The sequence below is a fragment of the Pongo abelii genome, chromosome 7 (assembly GCF_028885655.2).
Source record: "Pongo abelii isolate AG06213 chromosome 7, NHGRI_mPonAbe1-v2.0_pri, whole genome shotgun sequence".
NCBI lineage: Eukaryota > Metazoa > Chordata > Mammalia > Primates > Hominidae > Pongo > Pongo abelii.
Genome location: NC_071992.2, coordinates 40,703,843 through 40,723,747, shown reverse-complemented (window position 1 = coordinate 40,723,747; position 19,905 = coordinate 40,703,843). Strand labels below are relative to the sequence as shown.

General features: G+C 41.7%; 1 protein-coding gene across 5 annotated transcripts in view; it reads right to left on the bottom strand.

The window, feature by feature from the left end:
* TACC1 (transforming acidic coiled-coil containing protein 1) overlaps positions 1–10,336 on the bottom strand; it is a 97,262-nt gene extending 86,926 nt beyond the window's left edge. For 2 of the 5 annotated variants that reach the window (XM_063726619.1, XM_024250800.3), the window contains exon 1: positions 9,816–9,968. In XM_063726619.1, coding sequence (XP_063582689.1) covers positions 9,816–9,892 — 77 coding nt within the window. In that variant the 5' untranslated portion in view covers positions 9,893–9,968. Of the gene's footprint in view, positions 1–9,815 lie in introns of all 5 variants that reach the window. The other 3 variants (XM_009243734.4, XM_054561458.2, XM_024250806.3) reach the window with 3 other exon arrangements.
* Positions 10,337–19,905: the final 9,569 nt, after the last annotated feature.

The following is a 19,905-nucleotide window of genomic DNA, read 5'->3' as shown; positions in this document are numbered from 1 at the left end:
CTTTACCAGTGACATTCCATGCCATCAGGTTCTTATGAGAACATGCAGAGTATAAGACAGATAAACAGGATGGGTTTTCTCAGAAACGGAACTACTCTACCTCCACAAATAGACAGGACTCTAAAGTTTCTGTGTAACATTCCCAAATTTAAGGAGGCTAAATATAATGTATTTTGCCTAGAAGTGTTATTAATATCATATGTAGCAGACATGACATATAAGATTGATAAAGATAAAACTGTACTATTGTACAATTGTACAAACAATGAAAAAATTACATCCAAAGTATCTGTAACAGTAAGGGTTCTGGGAATGAAGCAATGTCGAAATAAGGGATCCTTGTGGATAGTCATTCTTCAAGGATACCAAGTCTCCACAAATAAAAGTAAAGGAGCTGGAAGATAAAGGAAGAGCAGAGAACAGTGGTTCATCATTTGCCATTCCTTATATTAAATCTGTTTGTGCTTTACGTCCTATTATTACAAAAAATAAACTCTAAAGACTGTCCCTGAAAAATGTATGCCTGACAAAGCATACTGATGACCGAGGGCATTTGAAGGTGCCACCATTTCGGCAGAGGAGTGAAAATGCTTAAAATGCAACCTCAAGATGGACTGAAAATTGACTAGGCTGGTAAAAAAAAAATCTATGAGAAAAGCTCAGTTATAGATGTCCTATTTTTTTTTCCAGCTCCACACATCCCCCTCCATTCACAAGGTCATTTCCTCTTGTTTGACTTTTCAGCATATGTCCCATCTGCAGTATTATAAACAAATATTCAGATTTCACACATTTTGAGATGCTTTCTTCTGCTCATGTAAATTCCCACATACATAATAATGTTCACAGTGCCTGAACATAAGAAGGCAGTCAATTAATACTTGTTGAATGAAAGAGAGTGAAAAGAAAAAATTAACATTTGTTCAATGAATGGGAATAAAAAGACAAAAGCCATCAAGGGAAAGCTGAAAACCAAATATCTTTCTGACTAATAAAGGGGCAGTGTTAGCCTTGTGGATATTCATGTGTGGACAGCAATCTCCTTCTTTAGAATCAGAAAAAAACAGCTTGTCACTCAGGCAAAGAGAAGAGATCCAGCACTTATCTGACTTCTGGATGAGACTCAAGGCTTTCTTGGGAGAAAAAGGCAAGAAAAAAGTTATTTTCCATAAGATAATTAGCACACACGTTGGAGGGGAGGGACAGGTATGTAACTCCATACCAAGTTCCAATGATCTGAGGATTTCCTCATAATCAAGTGCCCAATACATGTGTGCTTGGAGGAGGAAGAAACTCTTGTTGGCCTAGACAAAGAGGAGGTTTAATGAGGCAGAAATAAAATTACACATTAAAAAAAAAAAGAAACAAAACCATCAAGAGTTAAACAGAAAGAAAGAGAGGTTATGATACGGAATTTTTTTTTTTTTTTTGAGATGGAGTTTCACTTTGTCAACCAGGCTGGAGTGTAGTGGTGTGATCTCGGCTTACTGCAACCTCCATCCCCCTGGTTCAAGCTATTATCCTGCCTCAGCCTCTTGAGTAGCTGGGATTATAGGCTCCTGACACCATGCCTGGATAATTTTTGTATTTTTAGTAGAGACAAGGTTTCGCCATGTTGGCCAGGCTGGTCTCAAACTCCCGACCTCAGATGATCCACCCACCTCGGCCTCCCAAACTGCTGGGATTACAGGTGTGAGCCACCGTGCCCGGCCTGATACTGAATTTTTTAAACGGTATTTCAAAGTTGTTGGCCAGGCTGGTCTCAAACCCCTGACCTCAGGTGATCTGCCCACCTCAGCCTCCCAAAGTGCTAGGATTACAGGCATGAGCCACTGCGCCCGGCCGAGACCTTAGCATTTTCCTAGCACATGGTAAGTGCTCAATAAATGCTAGCTGGCCTCATCATATAAAGATAAAGAACTCTTACAAATAAATATGGAAAAATTAATATCTCAGTCCATAACAGGCAAGGAGAAATAACAAGAAATTAAGGAATTCAAAATGGCTAATAAACATAACATTCTCTTACTAATGAATTAAACATAACCCTTACTAACGAATTAAAAAATTAAAACAGGATTGCATTTTTTTTTTTTTTTTTTACCAAATTGATTTAAAATGATAGTGCCCAGCATTGAAAAGGATGCTCTGGGCCAGGCGCAGTGGCTCATGCCTGTAATCCCAGCACTTTGGGAGGCCGAGGAGGGTGAATCACCTGAGGTCAGGAGTTCAAGACCAGCCTGGCCAACTTGGTGAAACCCTGTCTCTACTAAAAATACAAAAATTAGCTGGGCATGGTGGTGGGCACCTGTAATCCCAGCTACTCAGGAGGCTGAGGCAGGAGAATCGCTTGAACCAGGGAGGTGGAGGTTGCAGTGAGCTGAGATCGCACCATTGCACTCCAGCCTGGGTGACAGAGCGAGATTCAGTCTCAAAAAGAAAAGGATGCTGAGACTGTCACTGTCATGAAGTGCTGGGAGGATTCTAACTTGGTATTAATTGTGGGGAGGAGGGAAATTTGGCAATATATAGTAATACGTAGTAACTTTTAGAATCTTGCTATACATTATTTGACCCTGTAATTGAAGTTCTAGGAATGTATCCTAAGTCATTACTCAGAAATGTACAAAGAATTACAAGGATGTTTATTAACTGTTGTTTATATGAGCAAAAATGATAACCAACCTAAATATCAAACATGTAGGAAAAAAATAAATTATGGTATATAATTATAATTAATGAACCATTAAGCAAGCATTAAAATAATATCTTTGAATTCAGTAAAGTAATATAGAGAAATGTTTATAATGTTAAGTAAAACATGAGAATACAAAAGACATAGCATAACCCCATTTTTGAAAAATATACTTGGTTGACAAAAAGAGACTATAAAAAATGTCCCAGCATGTTAACAATTATCTCCAGATGATTAGATTATGGGTGGTTTATTTTCTTTACAATTGTGATATTGTAAATAATGTATTTGGTTTCTGACTCCATTTCCTGGCATGCAACTCCTAAAATCCTTAGATCTCCAAAGTGATGTCTTGTTTATGCTAAAACAAAATAAGGCCGGGCATGGTGGCTCACACCTGTAATCTTAGCACTCTGGGAGGCTGAGTGGGGAGAATTATTTGAGGTCAGCAGTTTGAGACCATATCCTGGGCAATATAGCGAGAGCCCCATTTCCACAATCTTTTTTTTTTTTAAACAAACAGCTAGGGATGTTGGTGTGCACCTGTGGTCCAGCTACTCAAGAGGCTAAGGTGGGAGGATTGTTTCAGCCCAGGAGTTCAAGGCTTCAGTGTGCTATGTTTGTGCCACTGTACTCCAGCCTGGGTGGCAGAGCTAGACTCTTGTCTAAAACAACAACAACAACAACAACAAAAAACAAATGAGATACCACTTCGCACCCATTGGGATGCCTATTTAAAAACAACAACACAAAATAACAAGTGTTAGAATGTGAAAAAATTAGAGCCCTCATGCATTTGTTGGTGGGAATGACAAATGGTGCAGCCACTATGGAAGACAGTTTTGTGGTTCCTCAAAAAGTGAAGTGGGTTATCACATGATCCAGCAATCCAACTCCTAGGTTTATACTCCAAAGAGCTGCAAGCAGGGACTCACACATACTTGTATAACAATGCTCAAAGAAGAATTGTTCACAAGAGCTAAAAGGCGGGGCCCGGTGTGGTGGCTTATGCCTGTAATCCCAGCACTTTGGGAGGCCGAGGCAGGTGGATCACCTCAGGTCAGGAGTTTGAGATCGGCATGGCCAACATGGCGAAACTTTGACTCTGCTAAAAATACAAAATTTAGCTGGGCCTGGTGACGCATGCCTGTAATCTCAGCTACTAGGGAGGCTGAGGCAGAAGAATCGCTTGAATTTGGGAGGTGGAGGTTGCAGTGAGCCAAGATCACGCCACTGTACTCCAGCCTCGGTGACAGAGTGAGACTCTGTCCCAAAAAAAAAAAAAAAAAAAAAAAGCCAAAAGGTGGAGACAACTCAAGTGTTCACTCACAGATGAATGAATAAACAGAATGTGGTATATATACACAATGGAATATCGTTCAGCCATAAAGAAATTCTGATACATGCTACGACATGGACACACCTTGAGGACATTATGCTAAGGGAAATAAACCAGTCACAAAAAGACAAATACTGTACATTTCCACTTACATGAGGTACCTACAGTAGTCAAATGTGTAGAGACAGAAAATAGGATGGTGGATGCTGGGGGCTGGGGGAAGAAGGAGTGAAAAGTTATTGTTTAATGGGTACAGAATTTCTGTTTGGGATGCTGAAAAACTTCTGGAAATGGGTAGTGATGATGGTTGTCCAATGTACTTAATGCCACTGAGTTGTATACTTAAAAATGGCTAAAATGGTGAATTTTATGTTATGTATCTTTCACCACAATAAAAAACAACAACCAAAAAGCACCCACAGGAGCCAGAGTGAGCTTCCTCAGAAGGGGGCCCTCCATGTGCCATAGACAGGTAGATGGCACCAGTGCATTTCCAGACCTTGGATTAGCAAATTCATGTGCCCTATAGCCCACCCTGGCTGTTAACCAACCTAGACTTCAAATAATCCACTTCCTTATCTCAGAACATCAGCAGCTGTCCTCTTTTTTTTGTTTGTTTCTCTTCCTGATTTTTATTTTATTTTATTTTTTTAGACAGAGTCTCGCTCTGTCGCCCAGGCTGGAGTGCAGTGGCACGATCTTGGCTCACCACAACCTCCACCTCCCAGGTTCAAGCAATTCTCATGTCTCAGCCTCCCAAGTAGCTGGGACTACAAGCGTGCCACCACACCCAACTAATTTTTGTATTTTTAGTAGAGACAGGGTTTCACCATATCGGTCAGGCTGGTCTCGAACTCCTGACCTAAGAAATCCACCGGCATCGGCCTCCCAAGGTGTTGGGATTATAGGCATGAGCCACCACGCCCAGCCTCTTCTTCATTTTTAATACTCGAACCACATGCCAGCTGAGAGAGACTGCAGCGAGGGGTAGTGGTGGGGGACAGTTATCCACTACAGCTAAAAGACAAGAAATGGTGGAGCAAAACTATACCTGAATTCCCTCAGAGTTGCACTCTTGATAGAGTATCTATCTTACTTTTTAATGGTTTGCAGAGAGGGATTTTTCTTCCCATTATTAACTCTTTTTTCTATTTCAACTACCCTCATAGTCTAGAAGTTGCAATATCTAAATTCAGTAGATACAAATAATTCCCTCGTCATGCAATTCAAATCATTTCCTTCGGGATTGGCTTCACGGGAGACAGAGCCAGCCAACATCTCCTAAAAATTACATATTTCCACATGTCTTGGGTCCCTTCTCCAAGTTAAATACTATAATTCTTTTACCTTTTCATCATAGGGCTGGTTGCTCTGGGTCTTCTCCACAAACTTGCTCTAAATCTCTCTCTTAATTGTATACTAAGACATTTTCACATGGACATGTAAAAAACTTCTATAGCAAATGGGAACTGACATGCTTTTAATGACAACAAATATTTTGTGTTGAGAAGGTGGTAAACAATATTATAAATTTGAAAGCAATGAATTTACAAATGTTGCTCCCTAAGTTTAGTTATTTTAAGTCATGTTTTCTTGTGTCTAAAACCTCCAAGCCAGCACCTCCCTCTTAGTGTCAGGGACATGTGTCCCACAGTGACGTGCTCATTAAAAGGCACTTCACCCTAGCTGTTGCTGACTTTGCGGTTCACTGGAATATCACATAGCCTGCACCTAATTGATCAGAAATTCACATGGCAAAATCATTGAAGACGTCAGAAACTCCTCCTGACTTTGCTACTGACCTTTTCATTATGCTAAATTCCAAATGCAAACGATTGGTCTGGAAACTTAACTAGTAAGAATTGACAACAGGTGCAGATCTTACATTCCAGGCAGAGAGCTAAACAACAAACGCCAGATGATATTCCCCAATGAATCACAGGTTCTGCTTTGTCTCATCCTTCAAATCTCTCCACAAATTCCCCACTACTCGTAGAAAACCTATCTTGGCCACATCACCAAAAATAAACAACTAAGGAATGAGTGATTTCAAACATTTCATCGAACTATCATATTCCCAAATGCATTTCCATCCTCTTGGTAGTACAACTTTCTGGAAAATGGAAGTGAAAAATGAGGAAAAAATTAACTCAAAAGAGTTATTGCCTTGCTTTTCTCAGAGGCCTTGTAGAATTAGCACACAAATCAAACTTCCCTGCAGAAGAGACCCTGCCTTACTCATGAATATACCTTCCAAAGAGCCCAGCATGGCATCTGGTTCATGGGTACATATATGTGCAAATGTGTTCATAATAACTATGTATTTCACACTCACTAAGTGCTGGCCATTGTGTTACTAATATACACCACTTCAAAAATTAGGTCTGAGGCCGGGCGCAGTGGCTCACGCCTGTAATCCCAGCACTTTGGGAAGGTGAGGTGGGTGGATCATTTGAGGTCAGGAGTTCGAGACCAGCCTGGCCAACATGGCGAAATCCCATCTCTACTAAAAATAAAAACTAGCCGGGCATGGTGGCATGAGCCTGTAATCCTAGCTACTCAGGAGGCTGAGGCAGGAGACTTGCTTGAACCTGGAGGTTGCAGTGAGCCAAGATCGTGCCACTGCACTCCAGCCTGGGCAACAGAGTGAGACTCCATCTCAAAAAAAAAAAAAAAATTAGGTCTGATTATTATTGCCATTTTACAGATGCAGAAATTTGCCTAACTGAAGAGTTAAATAACTGTATTTCCAATGTTTCCTAAACTAACCTCCTAAGTGATCTAGCTGGGATTACAACCCAGGTCTGCCTGACTCCACAATTTCTGCTCTTACTCACCTTCCTGTATGGCCTCCTTGAATAAATGAAGTGAAATTTCCACTAACTTTTACCAAAGCTGGCTCATTGGCTTCTTGGGTTTGGAGAAGGTTAGCAGCTACAATTCTCAATAATAATGAATTGTATCTTAAAATCAGACATTTCTTTTCATGTACATCTATGCTTGTTTATATTTCACAATAGAGTTCTTGTAGGAGAGATTTAATCTAGTTACTTTTAGTACCTGATTAGATTATTCTGAATTATAAATTGTGAACATTCTGAAACGTACTTTCTCCCTCAAAAGACAAATGCCCGCATTGATGTATTATTCATATGACTTTCATGGTTTTTTTTTTTAAAAGAACAATAGACTTTGAAAAGGCTACAGCCTGAGTAGGAGAACTTCCTTGAGGTCAGCGTTATCCACGACAGCCATATGTTCAGCAGGAAGTCTGTAGCCGGGTAACATTAACAATGAACCTCCTACTTTCTTGTATCCTGGAGAGACTTGTCGCTTGTACATCTGAACAAGGCAGAACTTGGATAAAAAGCATCCTTTTTGCTTTTCATGTATATTACAGGTTGGAATCTTGCATTTCTAGAGTCTTTCACCTGGACATGCCAAATGATTTGTGAGGCTGCCTCACTGAGCAGAGTCTACACATGCAGATGAGGCCAGTAATCCCAGTACTGACGGCATGTGTTTATGTGCTTCATGTATTCACTTGAGCAGGGAGGGGCTGTATTCCTAGGATGGGCTTTCATGTTGATTGTTTTTAGGCAAGCTCTGCAAAATATTCAAGGTGCATGCAGAGCCTCAATGAAGAGAGAGATCCTTTATGCATGTTTATATTATACAGGTAAAACAAGTAGGCTGCCAAGCCATTGGATAATTTAACACCCTAACAACTGAACCCTACCTCGCATCCTGAGTTCATTTCTTCAGCACACCATCAGTGAAAGACTCCATTATTTACTTTCAAGTTACACAGTAAACTTGGCCACACATTTACAAAAAATAGTCAACTTTCATCCTCAGCTAAAATAGTATATTGCTCAGAGATAAACTATAACTTATTATTCATATATACATGATTTTATGTCAACCTCAAAATAGCCTGTGAAGTAGATATTGTTATCATTCCTGTTTCACACATAAGGAAACAGACACAGAAGAGTTAACGAACAGATAAAAGATCTCCAGCATTAAGGAGCAGCACCTAGAAATTAAACCCATGGCTCTTTGCCTCCCAAACTCTTAACTTCATCTCAATGTTATATTGCCTCTCATGTTTTTTGAAAGTTAAATTGACTTTGGCAATTTTGTCTAATTAGCTATTAAGCACTGCTATTGCAGATTTACTCCTTATTCAAACAAAATTAAAGGAAAAAGGATGGTGTGCTCTGCCAGTTGAGACAAGTTTTGATTGTTTCCTAGGATAGTTCCAACTCTTGGGTGGGAGGCGGCTGCGGCATGAGCTCTGGGTTTCTAGCTGTGTGACCTTGGAGAGGTTACTTGATCGTTCTGTGCTTCATTCAGTTCCCTCACCAGTAAAATGAAGACAGTAACAAGAACTATAATAATTCAATGGCTCTTGGGGGTTAAATAACATGTGGGGCATTTAGAAGTGTTTTGCACGTGTTATGTGCTCAGTAAATCTCAGCTTTTTTTTTTTTTTTTTTTTTTTGAGATGGAGTCTCCCTCTGTTGCCCAGGCTGGAGTGCAGTGGCCCGATCTTGGCTCACCACAACCTCCGCCTTCTGGGTTCAAGCGATTCTCCTGCCTCAGCCTCCCAAGTAGCTGGGACTACAGGCTCGCACCGCCATGCTACACTAATTTTTGTATTTTTAGTAGAGACGGGGTTTCACCATGTTGGTCAAGCTGGTCTACAAACTCCTGACCTCAGAGGATCTGCCCCCCTCGGCCTCCCAAAGTGCTAGGATTACAGACGTGAGCCAACCACGCCCGGCGTCAGCTATTCTTATTAATAAGCTGCCTGAAGTAAGTTTATATTTGTGAACATCGGTAACATTAGGAGCCAAAATTAGCCATTTGGATATTCCGAAAGCTACTTTGCCTTGAAAAGATGATTCAAAAGCCCTCCCGCGGTCCAGGCTGCTTTTGTGACGGTTAAATGTATCTTTCTCAAACTAAACAGCTTCGACATTGGCTGAATTAAAATAAAGAGTATGGATTCCCTGACACTGCTGCAATTCCAAAACACGCATGCATTCCAATAAATAAATAAATAAATAAATATTTAAAGACTATTTGATTTCCAAATAAATTGTTATCCCCTCTTTGTCAATAAGCATTGGCCATCTTTTAAACCGTAGGACTTGCTCCTAATCACATTCTCTAAAACTTTCCCTTCACAGCTTTCATTACAGTACTTGGTGTCCCCAATTGTTGCTGTCCCAGAACAAAAGCCTAATTGCTGCTGCTACAATACTGCCCTTTTTTTCTGAGATCATCATGAAACCCTTGGAGCAAACAAGAGAGGGAGTTCTTGCAAGCAGCAAGCACTGCGTCAAAATTCCCGGACCCCGAGGGCCAACGCCAATTGCGTTTTGAGACTTGAGTGCCTGTCTCATAGTTTCACCTCCCTGCAAATAACTCTGTCTTGTGAATGTTTTAGAGCTCTTTAGGACACGTGCGTTTTCTGCTTGGACGAGGCCGGGGTCCCCTTGTCTCCCCAGTGCAGCGTGTACTGGGGCAGGACCACGGTCACGCCCGGACGCGATCCGGTCGCGGTGGGGTCCTGGCAGGACGCTCCCAGCCGGACGCCCCCGGGACCCTGCTGGCCAAACTCTCGTGCCCCGCTGCTGAGCGCTCGTGCCCCGCTGCCGCCAGCGGGAACCCCACCTTCCCAGCCTTTCTGGGAAGGGCCCCAGCGCGCTCCATCCCGGGCTGGCACGCAAACCCCCAAAGGCGGCCCCTGGCGAGGGCTCTGGGACTCACGCGGTCTCCGTGGGTCTCGGGTGCCTCTCCCCAGCGGGTTCCCGGCCCCTCGGGGTCTGCGAGTGGGAGCCTCCCATGGTGCAGAACTTGGGGCCGGGGCTGCACCCGCCTGTGCTGGGCGGCGGGCTGCTGTGCCCAGACCCTGGGCGGGGAGGCGGTGGGGCGGGAGGAAGGGTGGGGCGAGGGAGGGCGGGGTGGGGCGCCGGGCCGTAGGGTCCCCGCCGCTGGGAAAGCGGGGAAGGAGGTGGCTTCAGATGCCGCCAACTTCTCCGCGGATTGCAGGGCCCCGCGGGTGCTGCCGCCTGGAGATGCGGAGCGCCTGGGGCGTGCGGGGCTGCGGGGAGCCCGGGCAGCGGCGCCTCCTCGCCCGGCAAGGGAGCTCCTAGGTGGCACGGGGCAGCAGGTGGAGGGCGCGAGGCCTGCGGGCGCCCCCGGGACCCCGCGATCCGCGGACGTCGCCCTCTCCGCCCGCTGGGTCCGGGGCTGGAAGGGAAGCGGCGAGAAGAGGCCCCGGGAGCTGCTGTTCAGAGAAGCAGCAGGAGGGGGCGGTGTGTGACGGGGTCGGGGGACCCAGGCGGCCCTGCAAAGGGCGTGGCCTTTCCCCTAAACCGCTTCTGCCTCTTGAGACTGAGGGAGGCCTGGACTGAGCTGCACAGAAAACTGGGTTCTCGTTCTGCCTCCAACTAGCTGAGTAACTTGGAACAAGTTATTTCACCCTCTCTGAGTCTTGTTTTGTTTATCTATAAGACAAGGGAGTATGCTCATCTTTAGCTCTTAATGTCCCTTTAGGCTCTGACAACCAGGCAATGAATTTTCCTCCAAACTCTGTCGTAAGGAAAAAACAAACAAACACCTATCCCTATCATCTCATCTGCGATCCAGCTACACCTAGCAACTCCCTTTAGAGCATCTCTCATGCCCTTCCTCACCCATTCCTGCCTGCCGCCCACCTCCTCTCCAGCCACCTGTCCTTATTCTAGCGCTTTTTCCAGCAGACTGGAATCCTTCTCAAACCTCCCTTCTGTGACACCATCCTGCATCTTGATGTTACATCTTCTTTGTTACTGCCTGTCTCCCTTGCTAGAACGTAAGCTCCAAGAAGACAGAGAATCTGTTTTGATTTCACTGTTCCTCCAACATGCTTGGCACACAGTGGGCGCTCACAATTGGTGACGGATGCAGGCATCCTACACCCATGTTATCACTGTCCTTCCCAGGGCTCCTATAGCACTTGTTAACTCTGCTAATGAAGCATTTACCAATCTTATTTTATAATTATCTATTCACGGCCGGGCACGTTGGCTCATGCCTGTAATCAATCCCAGCACTTTGGGAGGCCTAGGGGGTGGATTACCTGAGGTCAGGAGTTCGAGATCAGCCTGACTAACATGGTGAAACCCCGTCTCTACTAAAAATACAAAAATTAGCCGGGCATGGTGGCACACGCCTGTAATCCCAGCTACTTGGGAGGCTGAGGCAGGAGAATCGCTTGAACCCAGGAAGCGGAGGTTGCAGTGAGCCGAGATCGCACCACTGCACTCCAGCCTGGGTAACAAGAGCACAACTTCATCTCTAATAATAATAATAATAATAATAATAATAATAATAATCTCTTCACTTGTCTATCTTTCACTAGAATGTAAGTTCTTTAAAGGCAGGAACACTCTTGTTGTTTTGAAAGACCGTGTCTCTTTCTGTTGCCCAGGCTGGGGTGCATTGGTGTGATCAAAGCTCACTGGAGCCTTGAACTCCTGGGCTCAAGCAGCCATCCTGCCTCAGCCTTTTCAGGAGCTGGGACCACAGGTGAATGCCACCACACCCAGCTAATTTTGTCTTTTTTTTTTTGGTAGAGATGGGGTCTCACTATGTTTCCCAGGCTGGTCTCAAACTCCTAGCCTCAAGTGATCCTTCTGCTTTGACCTCCCAAAGCACTGGGATTACAGGTGTGAGCCACCACACCCAGCTGGGAATGCTCCTTTTCTCTGTATTCTAGCTTAGTGCCCAGCACAGTGCCTGGTTCTTGTTTTATATACAATAACTATTTGCTGAATGAATGAATGAGCCAGTGGTGAAGCACACAGAATTGTTTTCAACATTAACTTCATTCTTGAAGCTATAGGGGAATAAAGATATATGTGACTACATTTTAGTTGTTCCAGAAAGAATCAGAAAACGCATAATGGAGATTTACATTTACAACAGATCTTTTTTTTTTTTTTTTTGAGACAGAGTCTCGTTCTGTTGCCCAGGCTGGAGTGCAGTGGCACTATCTTCTCTCACCACAACCTCCGCTTCCCGGGTTCAAGTGATTCTCTTGCCTCAGCCTCCCGAGTAGCTGTGACTACAGGCGCGCACCATCATGCCTGGCTATTTTTTGTATTTTTAATAGAGACAGGGTTTCACTATGTTGGCCAGGCTGTATTGAACTCCTGACCTTGTGATCCGCCTGCCTCAGCCTCCCAAAGTGCTGGGATTACAGGCGTGAGCCACTGTGCCGGGTCAGATCTCTCTTTTATGTAGCAGACTTCGACTACCTCTTTATAAATTATCTTTAGTCTATTTAGCCAGAAAGTTCCCAGGGTCCAGAATGTTGACACATGGTAGACATAAACAGTATTTTGAAGTGGGAAAATAAACAATTAGTAAAAGTATAGTGAGGCTGGAATTGAGATTTTTTTATGAAGAATTTCAAATAGCTAAAGAAAAGTTGACTCTTGGCAGATAATTTTTTTTTTTAGAGACAGGGTCTTGCTCTGTGCAGTGGCATGATCATAGCTCGCTGCAGCCTTGAACTCCTGAGATAATTTTTCTTTTAAGTTCAAGTTCCTCCCATAGTCTGTTTGGAACACTATGGCAATGTGATTGAAGTGTCATTGATAATGCAAACATAACCCTGTCAGAGCTGCAGTTCCCTTCAGAGGAACACTCAGCCTCTCGTAGTGAGAAAGGTCTTTATTCCCAGTCGGTCATTCTGAGGGAAGACAGGAGGGGGAGAGGCAGGAGAAAAGGGTGAGAATGGGAAAGTTTTCCTTCTCTGGTAGACAGGATGGGCTGCCGGGAAGAATCTTACTACTATTAGTGCAGAAAGGCACAGGGTGGGGCCACTAAAATGGTTGAAAGTAAAGGAAAAAGGCCGAGCATGGTGGCTCACACCTGTAATCCCAGCACTTTGGGAAGCTGAGGCAGGTGGCACTTGAGTTCAGGAGTTTGAGACCAGCCTGGCCAACATGGTGAAACCCCGTCTCTACTAAAAATTTAAAAAATTAGCCGAGTGTGGTGGTGCGTGCCTGTAATTCCAGCTACTTGGGAAGCTGAGACATGAAAATCACTTGAACCCGGGAGGCAGAGGTTGCAATGAACGGAGATCATGCCACTGCACTCCAGCCTGGATGACAGAGCAAGACTCTGCCTCAAAAAAAAAAAAAAAAAAAAAAAAAAAAAAAACCCAAAAAATGAAAGAGAGAGAGAGAGAAAGAAAGAAAGAGGAAAGAGTGAAGCCTACACCCTCTTGTGCTGCAGAGAAATTGAGACAAGGGGAAAAGGAACTCTGTAAAATAATGTAAAAGATTTAACATATGGGACCCAAAGGGCATCTCTGCAAAGATGCTTGTGTGTTGGCTGGTTTTGCTTTATGTTGTTTACTGGGTTTGCTGCTCTGACTGGCATGGCAGCTGGGGCTTTGGGCCAGGCCGAGTGGACACAGTGAAGGGAAGTGTTGTCTTTGTGAAGTAAACTTATGTGGGCTTTTAGGGAAAAATGTCTAAGACAGACCAGAGATCCCCAGACACATCTTACCCCACAACATATAATGCTTTGTCCCTCTCATGGAAGCAGAACCAAGATCTGTTTCTCCATCTCAGAGCCTGGCTGCAGATCTCCAAGAAAGGCATAGACTGTGGGATGTCTGCAGTTCCTCTGATTAATGTCCCTGGGTTTAAACTCTTTCTTGCTTTTTATATTTCAATTAAAAACAAAAGGCTGGACATGGTGGCTCACATCTGTAATTTCAGCCCTTTGGTAGGCCAAGAGGGGAAGATCTCTTGATCCCAGAAGTTTGATACCAGCCTGGGCAACATAGAGAGTCCCCTGTCTCTACAAAAAATGAAAAATAAATTGGCTGAGTATGGTGGGGCTCACCTGCAGTCACAGATACTCAGGAGGGTGAAGTAGGAGGATCACTGGAGCCCAGGAAATCAAAGCTGCAATGAGCTGTGATCACACCACTGCACTGCAGCCTGGGCGATACAGCAATAGTCTGTCTCCAAAAAAACAAAGCAAAACAAAACGCAACACCTCAGCATCCCTAGTGATGATATGAATTGTTATTATGCAATCACAATTTATGCTCTGATGAAAGTTATTAAAGAAATGGAAACATGTCACCTCCCTTGTTGTGGTTCTAAAATGGTACACTCAGAGGCCAGCTGTAAGTCATGGGCAACCCTGCTGTTGTCTGTCCTCAATGACTGAGAAATTTCATAATGCCCATTCTGGGGCTCAGAATCGTTCACAGAACTGAGGAGTTTTCCTTCAAGCAGAGGGCAGGAGGATCATAGCTGGACACTACTTGGTATTGCATTTGATACAGAACATAGAGAGAATAAAATCTACTATTTTTTGGTGCCCTGTAATTTATGCCTGCCTGTGACACAAGAAGGAGGAGGAGGAGAATGAAAAGAGAGGGAAGGAGGCAGCCCTTATTTGTTAGTCTCTGGGTCAGTGGGCTGCTGAACACAATGACCAGCTGGAGCCAAAGAGGACACATGGCCTGTGATGGAGTCCAAGTGGGGTAGGATTTCATGTTCATGGTTAAGGTTTCCACTTGCACATTACAATTCGGTCAAGGTTTTTTTGTTGTTTTTTGGTTTTGGGGTTTTTGGGGTTTTGTTTTTGTTTTTGTTTTTGTTTTGAGAGAGTCTCGCTCTGTCGCCCAGGCTGGAGTGCAGTGGTGCAATCTCCGCTCACCACAACCTCCGCCTCCTGGGTTCAAGCAATTCTCCTCCCTCAGCCTCCCGAGTAGCTGGGACTACAGGCACACACCACCACGCCTGGCTAATTTTTTTGTATTTAGTAGAGATGGGGTTTCACCGTGTTGCCCAGGCTGGTTGCGAACTCCTGAGCTCAGGCAATCCGCCCGCCTCTGCCTCTCAAAGTGCTGGGATTACAGGTGTGAGCCACTGTGCCTGGACAAGAAGGTATTTTTTAAACATTGGAAAAATAGCAAGGAAAGAAAATTTAAGCTGTTGAAACTCAAGATTGCCTATAAGATTGCAAAATACATCCTTCAGTGTCAAACTCTACCCCCAGAATGCTACTTATGCTCTGCAGAGGGATGGGCACTAACATTTGTTGGATACTAGGAACTACGCTTGGTGGTTAACAAAAGTAACCACATTCGGGCCTCATAGCACTGGGAAAAAAATAACAGTGGGTAATACTTATAGAGCACTTTTTATGTGCTCAGATTCTGTTCTAAGTGCTTTAGATTTATTAACTCATTTACTGTTCACCACAACCCTATGGCTAGGCACTTTTAGTATTCTCGTTTACAGGCATACCTCAGAAATATTGCAGGTTCCATTGCAGACCACTGCAATAAAGTGAATATTGCAATATAGCGAATCACAGAAAATTTTTGGTTTCTCAGTGCATATAAAAGTTATGTTTACACTGTATGATAATCTGTTAAGTGTGCAATAGCATTATGTCCAAAAAATGTACATTCCTTGATTTTAAAAATACTTTATTGCTAAAAAATGCTGACACAGAGACATGAAGTGAGTACATGCTGTTAGAAAAATGGCACCAATAGACTTATCCCACACAAGGTTGCCAAAAACTTTCAATTTGTAAGAAATGCAATATATGTGAAGTGCAATAAAGTGAAATGCAATAAAAAGAGCAGTGCCTGTACAAATGAGCAAGATGAAGCATAGTAAGGTTAAACATACCCAAGGCCCCATAGCTAGAAAATGGCAAAGCTAGATTCAAACCTGGGTAAGATAACTCCAGTGCTATAGCACACGGCTTAGCCTCTACACTTTACTGCCTTAATCCTTATACTGCACATCCCATTTTAAGATGAAGACACAGTTTTAGAGAGCTGAATGGTGCATCCAATATTTAAATCCAGTTGTCTTGATTACAAACCTTATGTTCAACATGGATTTTTTTCTTCCCTTAGCAATCATCCTAAAGGAGAATTACCCTTCAAATTAGCCATCTTGGGAAGTCACATGCTTATCTCAGTGCTACCCATCTCTCCTCATTTGGAAATTATTTAAATGCCAATTTATAGATCAAAGAATAAAATTGGTTCATTCCTTCAGAGCCACATATTGTTCTTGAAATCAGGTAGTTGAAGTGTTCCAATATTGTTCTCCTCTTTCAAAATGATGTGGCTATACTAGGTCCTTTGACTTCCCATATAAAATTTAAAATACTCTTGTAAATTTTTTTCAAAAAGAAAAAGTTAGGATTTTCATAGGAATTGCATTGAATTTATTGAATAATTCAAAAAGGATTGCCAGCTTAACAATATCGAGACTTTGAATCCATGAACATGGTATAGCTGTTCATTTATGTAGATCTTCCTGTCATGTTTTATAGTTTTCAGCCTACAGGTCATACATGTCTTTTGCTAAGTATTTTATGCTATTGTAAACAAAGTGTCTTATAATTTAACTTTCTAAATGTTAGTTGCTAGTATGTGAGATAGAATTGATTTTTGTATATTTTATCCTGCAACTTTGTACCTCTAATAGCTTTTAGTGTGGGTTTCTTAGGGTTTTCTATACAATGTCACTTGTACATAAGGACAATTTTACTTATTTCTTTCTAACATGTATACCTTATTTTTCCCTTGCTTTGTTGCACTGACTAGGCACTCCTATACAATTTAAGTTAAATAAAAATGGTGAGAGCCAACATCCTTGCCCTCTACCTCATCTTAGGTAGAAAGCATTGATTTTTCACATTGTGGTAGGATGTTAGCTGACAGATATTGTAGATGACCTTAATCAGGTTGAGGACGTTTTAATTTATTCCTAATTTGCTGAAAGTTTTTTAATGATAAAAAGGAGCTGAATTTTGACAAATGCTATTGCTGCACCTATTGAACTGATCATATTGTTTTCACCTTCTTCCTTTTTTTCTTTAAGAGACAGGATCTTGCTATGTTGCCCAGGCTGGAGTGCAGTGGCTATTCACAGGTGCAGTGATAGTGCACTATAGCCTTGAACTCCTGGTCTCCAATGAACCTCCTGCCTCAGCCTCCTGAGTGGCTAGGACTACAAGACCTTTTACCCCCTTTTTATAGGCTTTCAAAACGATAAATTTTCCCTCTAAGTACTATGTTAGCTACATTGCACCACTGTGTCTGTGTTTTTGTCTTTATTCTATTAATTTGTTGAATTACATTGATTAACTGTCAGCTGTTAAAACAACTTTGCATTGCCCAGGCGCCATGGCTTACACCTGTAATCCCAGCACTATGGGAGACCGAGGCGGGTGGATCATGAGGTCAGGTGTTGAGACCAGCTTGACCAACAGGGTGAAACTCTGTCTCTACTAAAAATACAAAAATTAGCCAGGCGTGGTTGTGTGCGCCTGTAATCCCAGCTACTCAGGAGGCTGAGGCAGGAGAATTGCTTGAACCTGGGAGGCAGAGGTTACAGTGAGCTGAGATCACGCCATTGCACTCCAGCCTGGGCAACAGAGTGAGACTCCGTCTCAAAAAAACCCCAAAAAACAAAACAAAACAAAAAAAACTTTGCATTGCCACTTGATCATAGTGTATAACCTTTTTTATGCTGCTGGATTTGGCTTGCTAATATTTTGTTGAGGATTTTTGCATTTATATTCATGAGGGATATTGGACTGTAGTTTTTTTCTTAAGATGTCTTCATCTGGCTGTAGAATTAGAATAATACTGGCATCATAAAATCATGCCTCCTCCTTTATTTTCTTAAACAGTTTTGTAGGATTGGTATTATTTTTTCATAAATGTTTGTCAGAATTCATCAATGAAGCATCTGAACCCAAAATTCTGTCAGAAAGTTTTTAATTACAAATTCAATATCTTTAATTGATACAGGGCTGTTCAAGCTTTCTATTTCATCTTTGATTAGATTTATAGTTTATGTATTTCCCAGAATGTGTTCATTTCATCTGTGACACATTTAATGTCATAAAGTTGTTCGTAACAATAGAGAATTGTTATTCTTTTAATATCCAAAGTAATAATGTCCCTTCTTTCATTCTTGATATTGTTCATTTTTTTTTTCTTTGCCAGTCAGGCTTGAGATTTATCAATTTTATTAGTTTTTTCAAAGGACTGCTTTTTGCTTTTAATGATTTTTTAATCTCTTTTTTTTCTGTTCTCTAATTCATTGATGTCTGTCATTATCTTTATTATTTTCTGCCTCTGCTTGCTTTGAGTTCAATTTACTCTTTTTTTCTATTTTTTAACAGTGAAAATTAAGATCATTGATTTAAGACCTTTCCCCACTTCGTATAGGCTGTCAAAACTGTAAATTTCCCTCTAAGTGCTATGTTAGCTACATTGCACACATTTTGATACGTGTATTTATATTATCATCAGGGCAAAATATTTTCAATCTCTCTTGTGATTTAGTCTTTAGCCCAATAAATATTTAGAAGTGTGTTGTTTAGTTTCCAAATACTTGGGGTTTTCCTAGTTATCTTATTGTTTTTGGTTTCTAATTTAATTTCATTGTGGTCAGAGAACAAACTATTTGATTTCAACCTTTTTAATATTTATTAAAATTTTTTATGGTCCAGAATATGGTCTATCTTGGTAAGCATTCCATGTGCACTTGAAAAGAATGTGCATTTTGCTATTGTTGAGTGAAATGTTCTAAAAATATTAATTAAGTCAAAGTGATTGATAACGTTGTTCAGATTTTCTGTCTTTGCTGATTTTTTGTTGGTTACTCTATCAACTTCTGAGAGACATTAAAATTTCCAATTATAATTGCCTGTTTCTTCCTTTCATTCTATCAGTTTTTGCCTTATGTAATTTGAGACTATTATTAGGCACAAATAAATTTGTAATTTTTATGTCATCTTGATCAATTATTCTTTTTCTTCTTCTGAAGTGCCTTTCTTTATCTTTTATGATACTTTTTTTTAGAAATCTATTTTTATTTGATACTAATGTAGCCACTCCAGCTTTCTTGTGCTTACTATTTACATGATATATCTTTTTCTATCCATCTATATTTGGTTTCCTTCTGTCTTTATATTGAAAGTATGTCTTTGCACATAGTTTATATTTAGGTTTTTAAAAAATGGATTTTATTTTTTTAGAGCAGTTTTAGATTCACAGCTAAATTGAGATGAAAGTACAGAGAGTTCCCACACACCCCCTACCGCTACACATATGGCCTCCCCACTATCAACATCCCATACCAGAGTGGTACATTTGTTACAGTCAATGAACCTACACTGACGTATCATTATTATCCAAAGTCCATAGTTTACATTAGAGTTTGCTCTTGGTATTATACATTCTATGAGTTTTGACAAGTGTCTAATGTATTTATGTACATGTAGCCACCATGACAGTATCATATAGAATAGTTGCATTCCTTTAAAAATCTTCTATGTTCCATCTATTCATCCTTTCCTCTGCCCAACCCTTGGCAACTACTGATCTTTTTGTCTCCACGGTTTTGCCTTTTCCAGAATGTTATATAGTTTGACCCATCCAGTACACAGCCCTTTCAAATTGGCTTTTTTCACTTAGTAATATGCATTTAACATTCCTCCATGTCTTCATGGCTTGACAGCTCATTTCTTTTTAACACTGAATAATATTCCATTGTCTGAATATATCACAGTTTATCCATTTGCCTACTGAAGGACATCTTGATTGCTTCCAGCTTTTGGCAATTATGAATAAAGTTGCTATAAACATCCATGTGCAGGCTTTTGTGTGGACATAAGTTTTCAGCTCATTTGGGTAAATACCCAGGAGTAAGATTGTTGAATCATATGGTAAAAGTATGTTTCATTTTGCAAGAAACTGTCAAAACTGTCTTTCAAAGTGGCCAAACCATTTTGCATT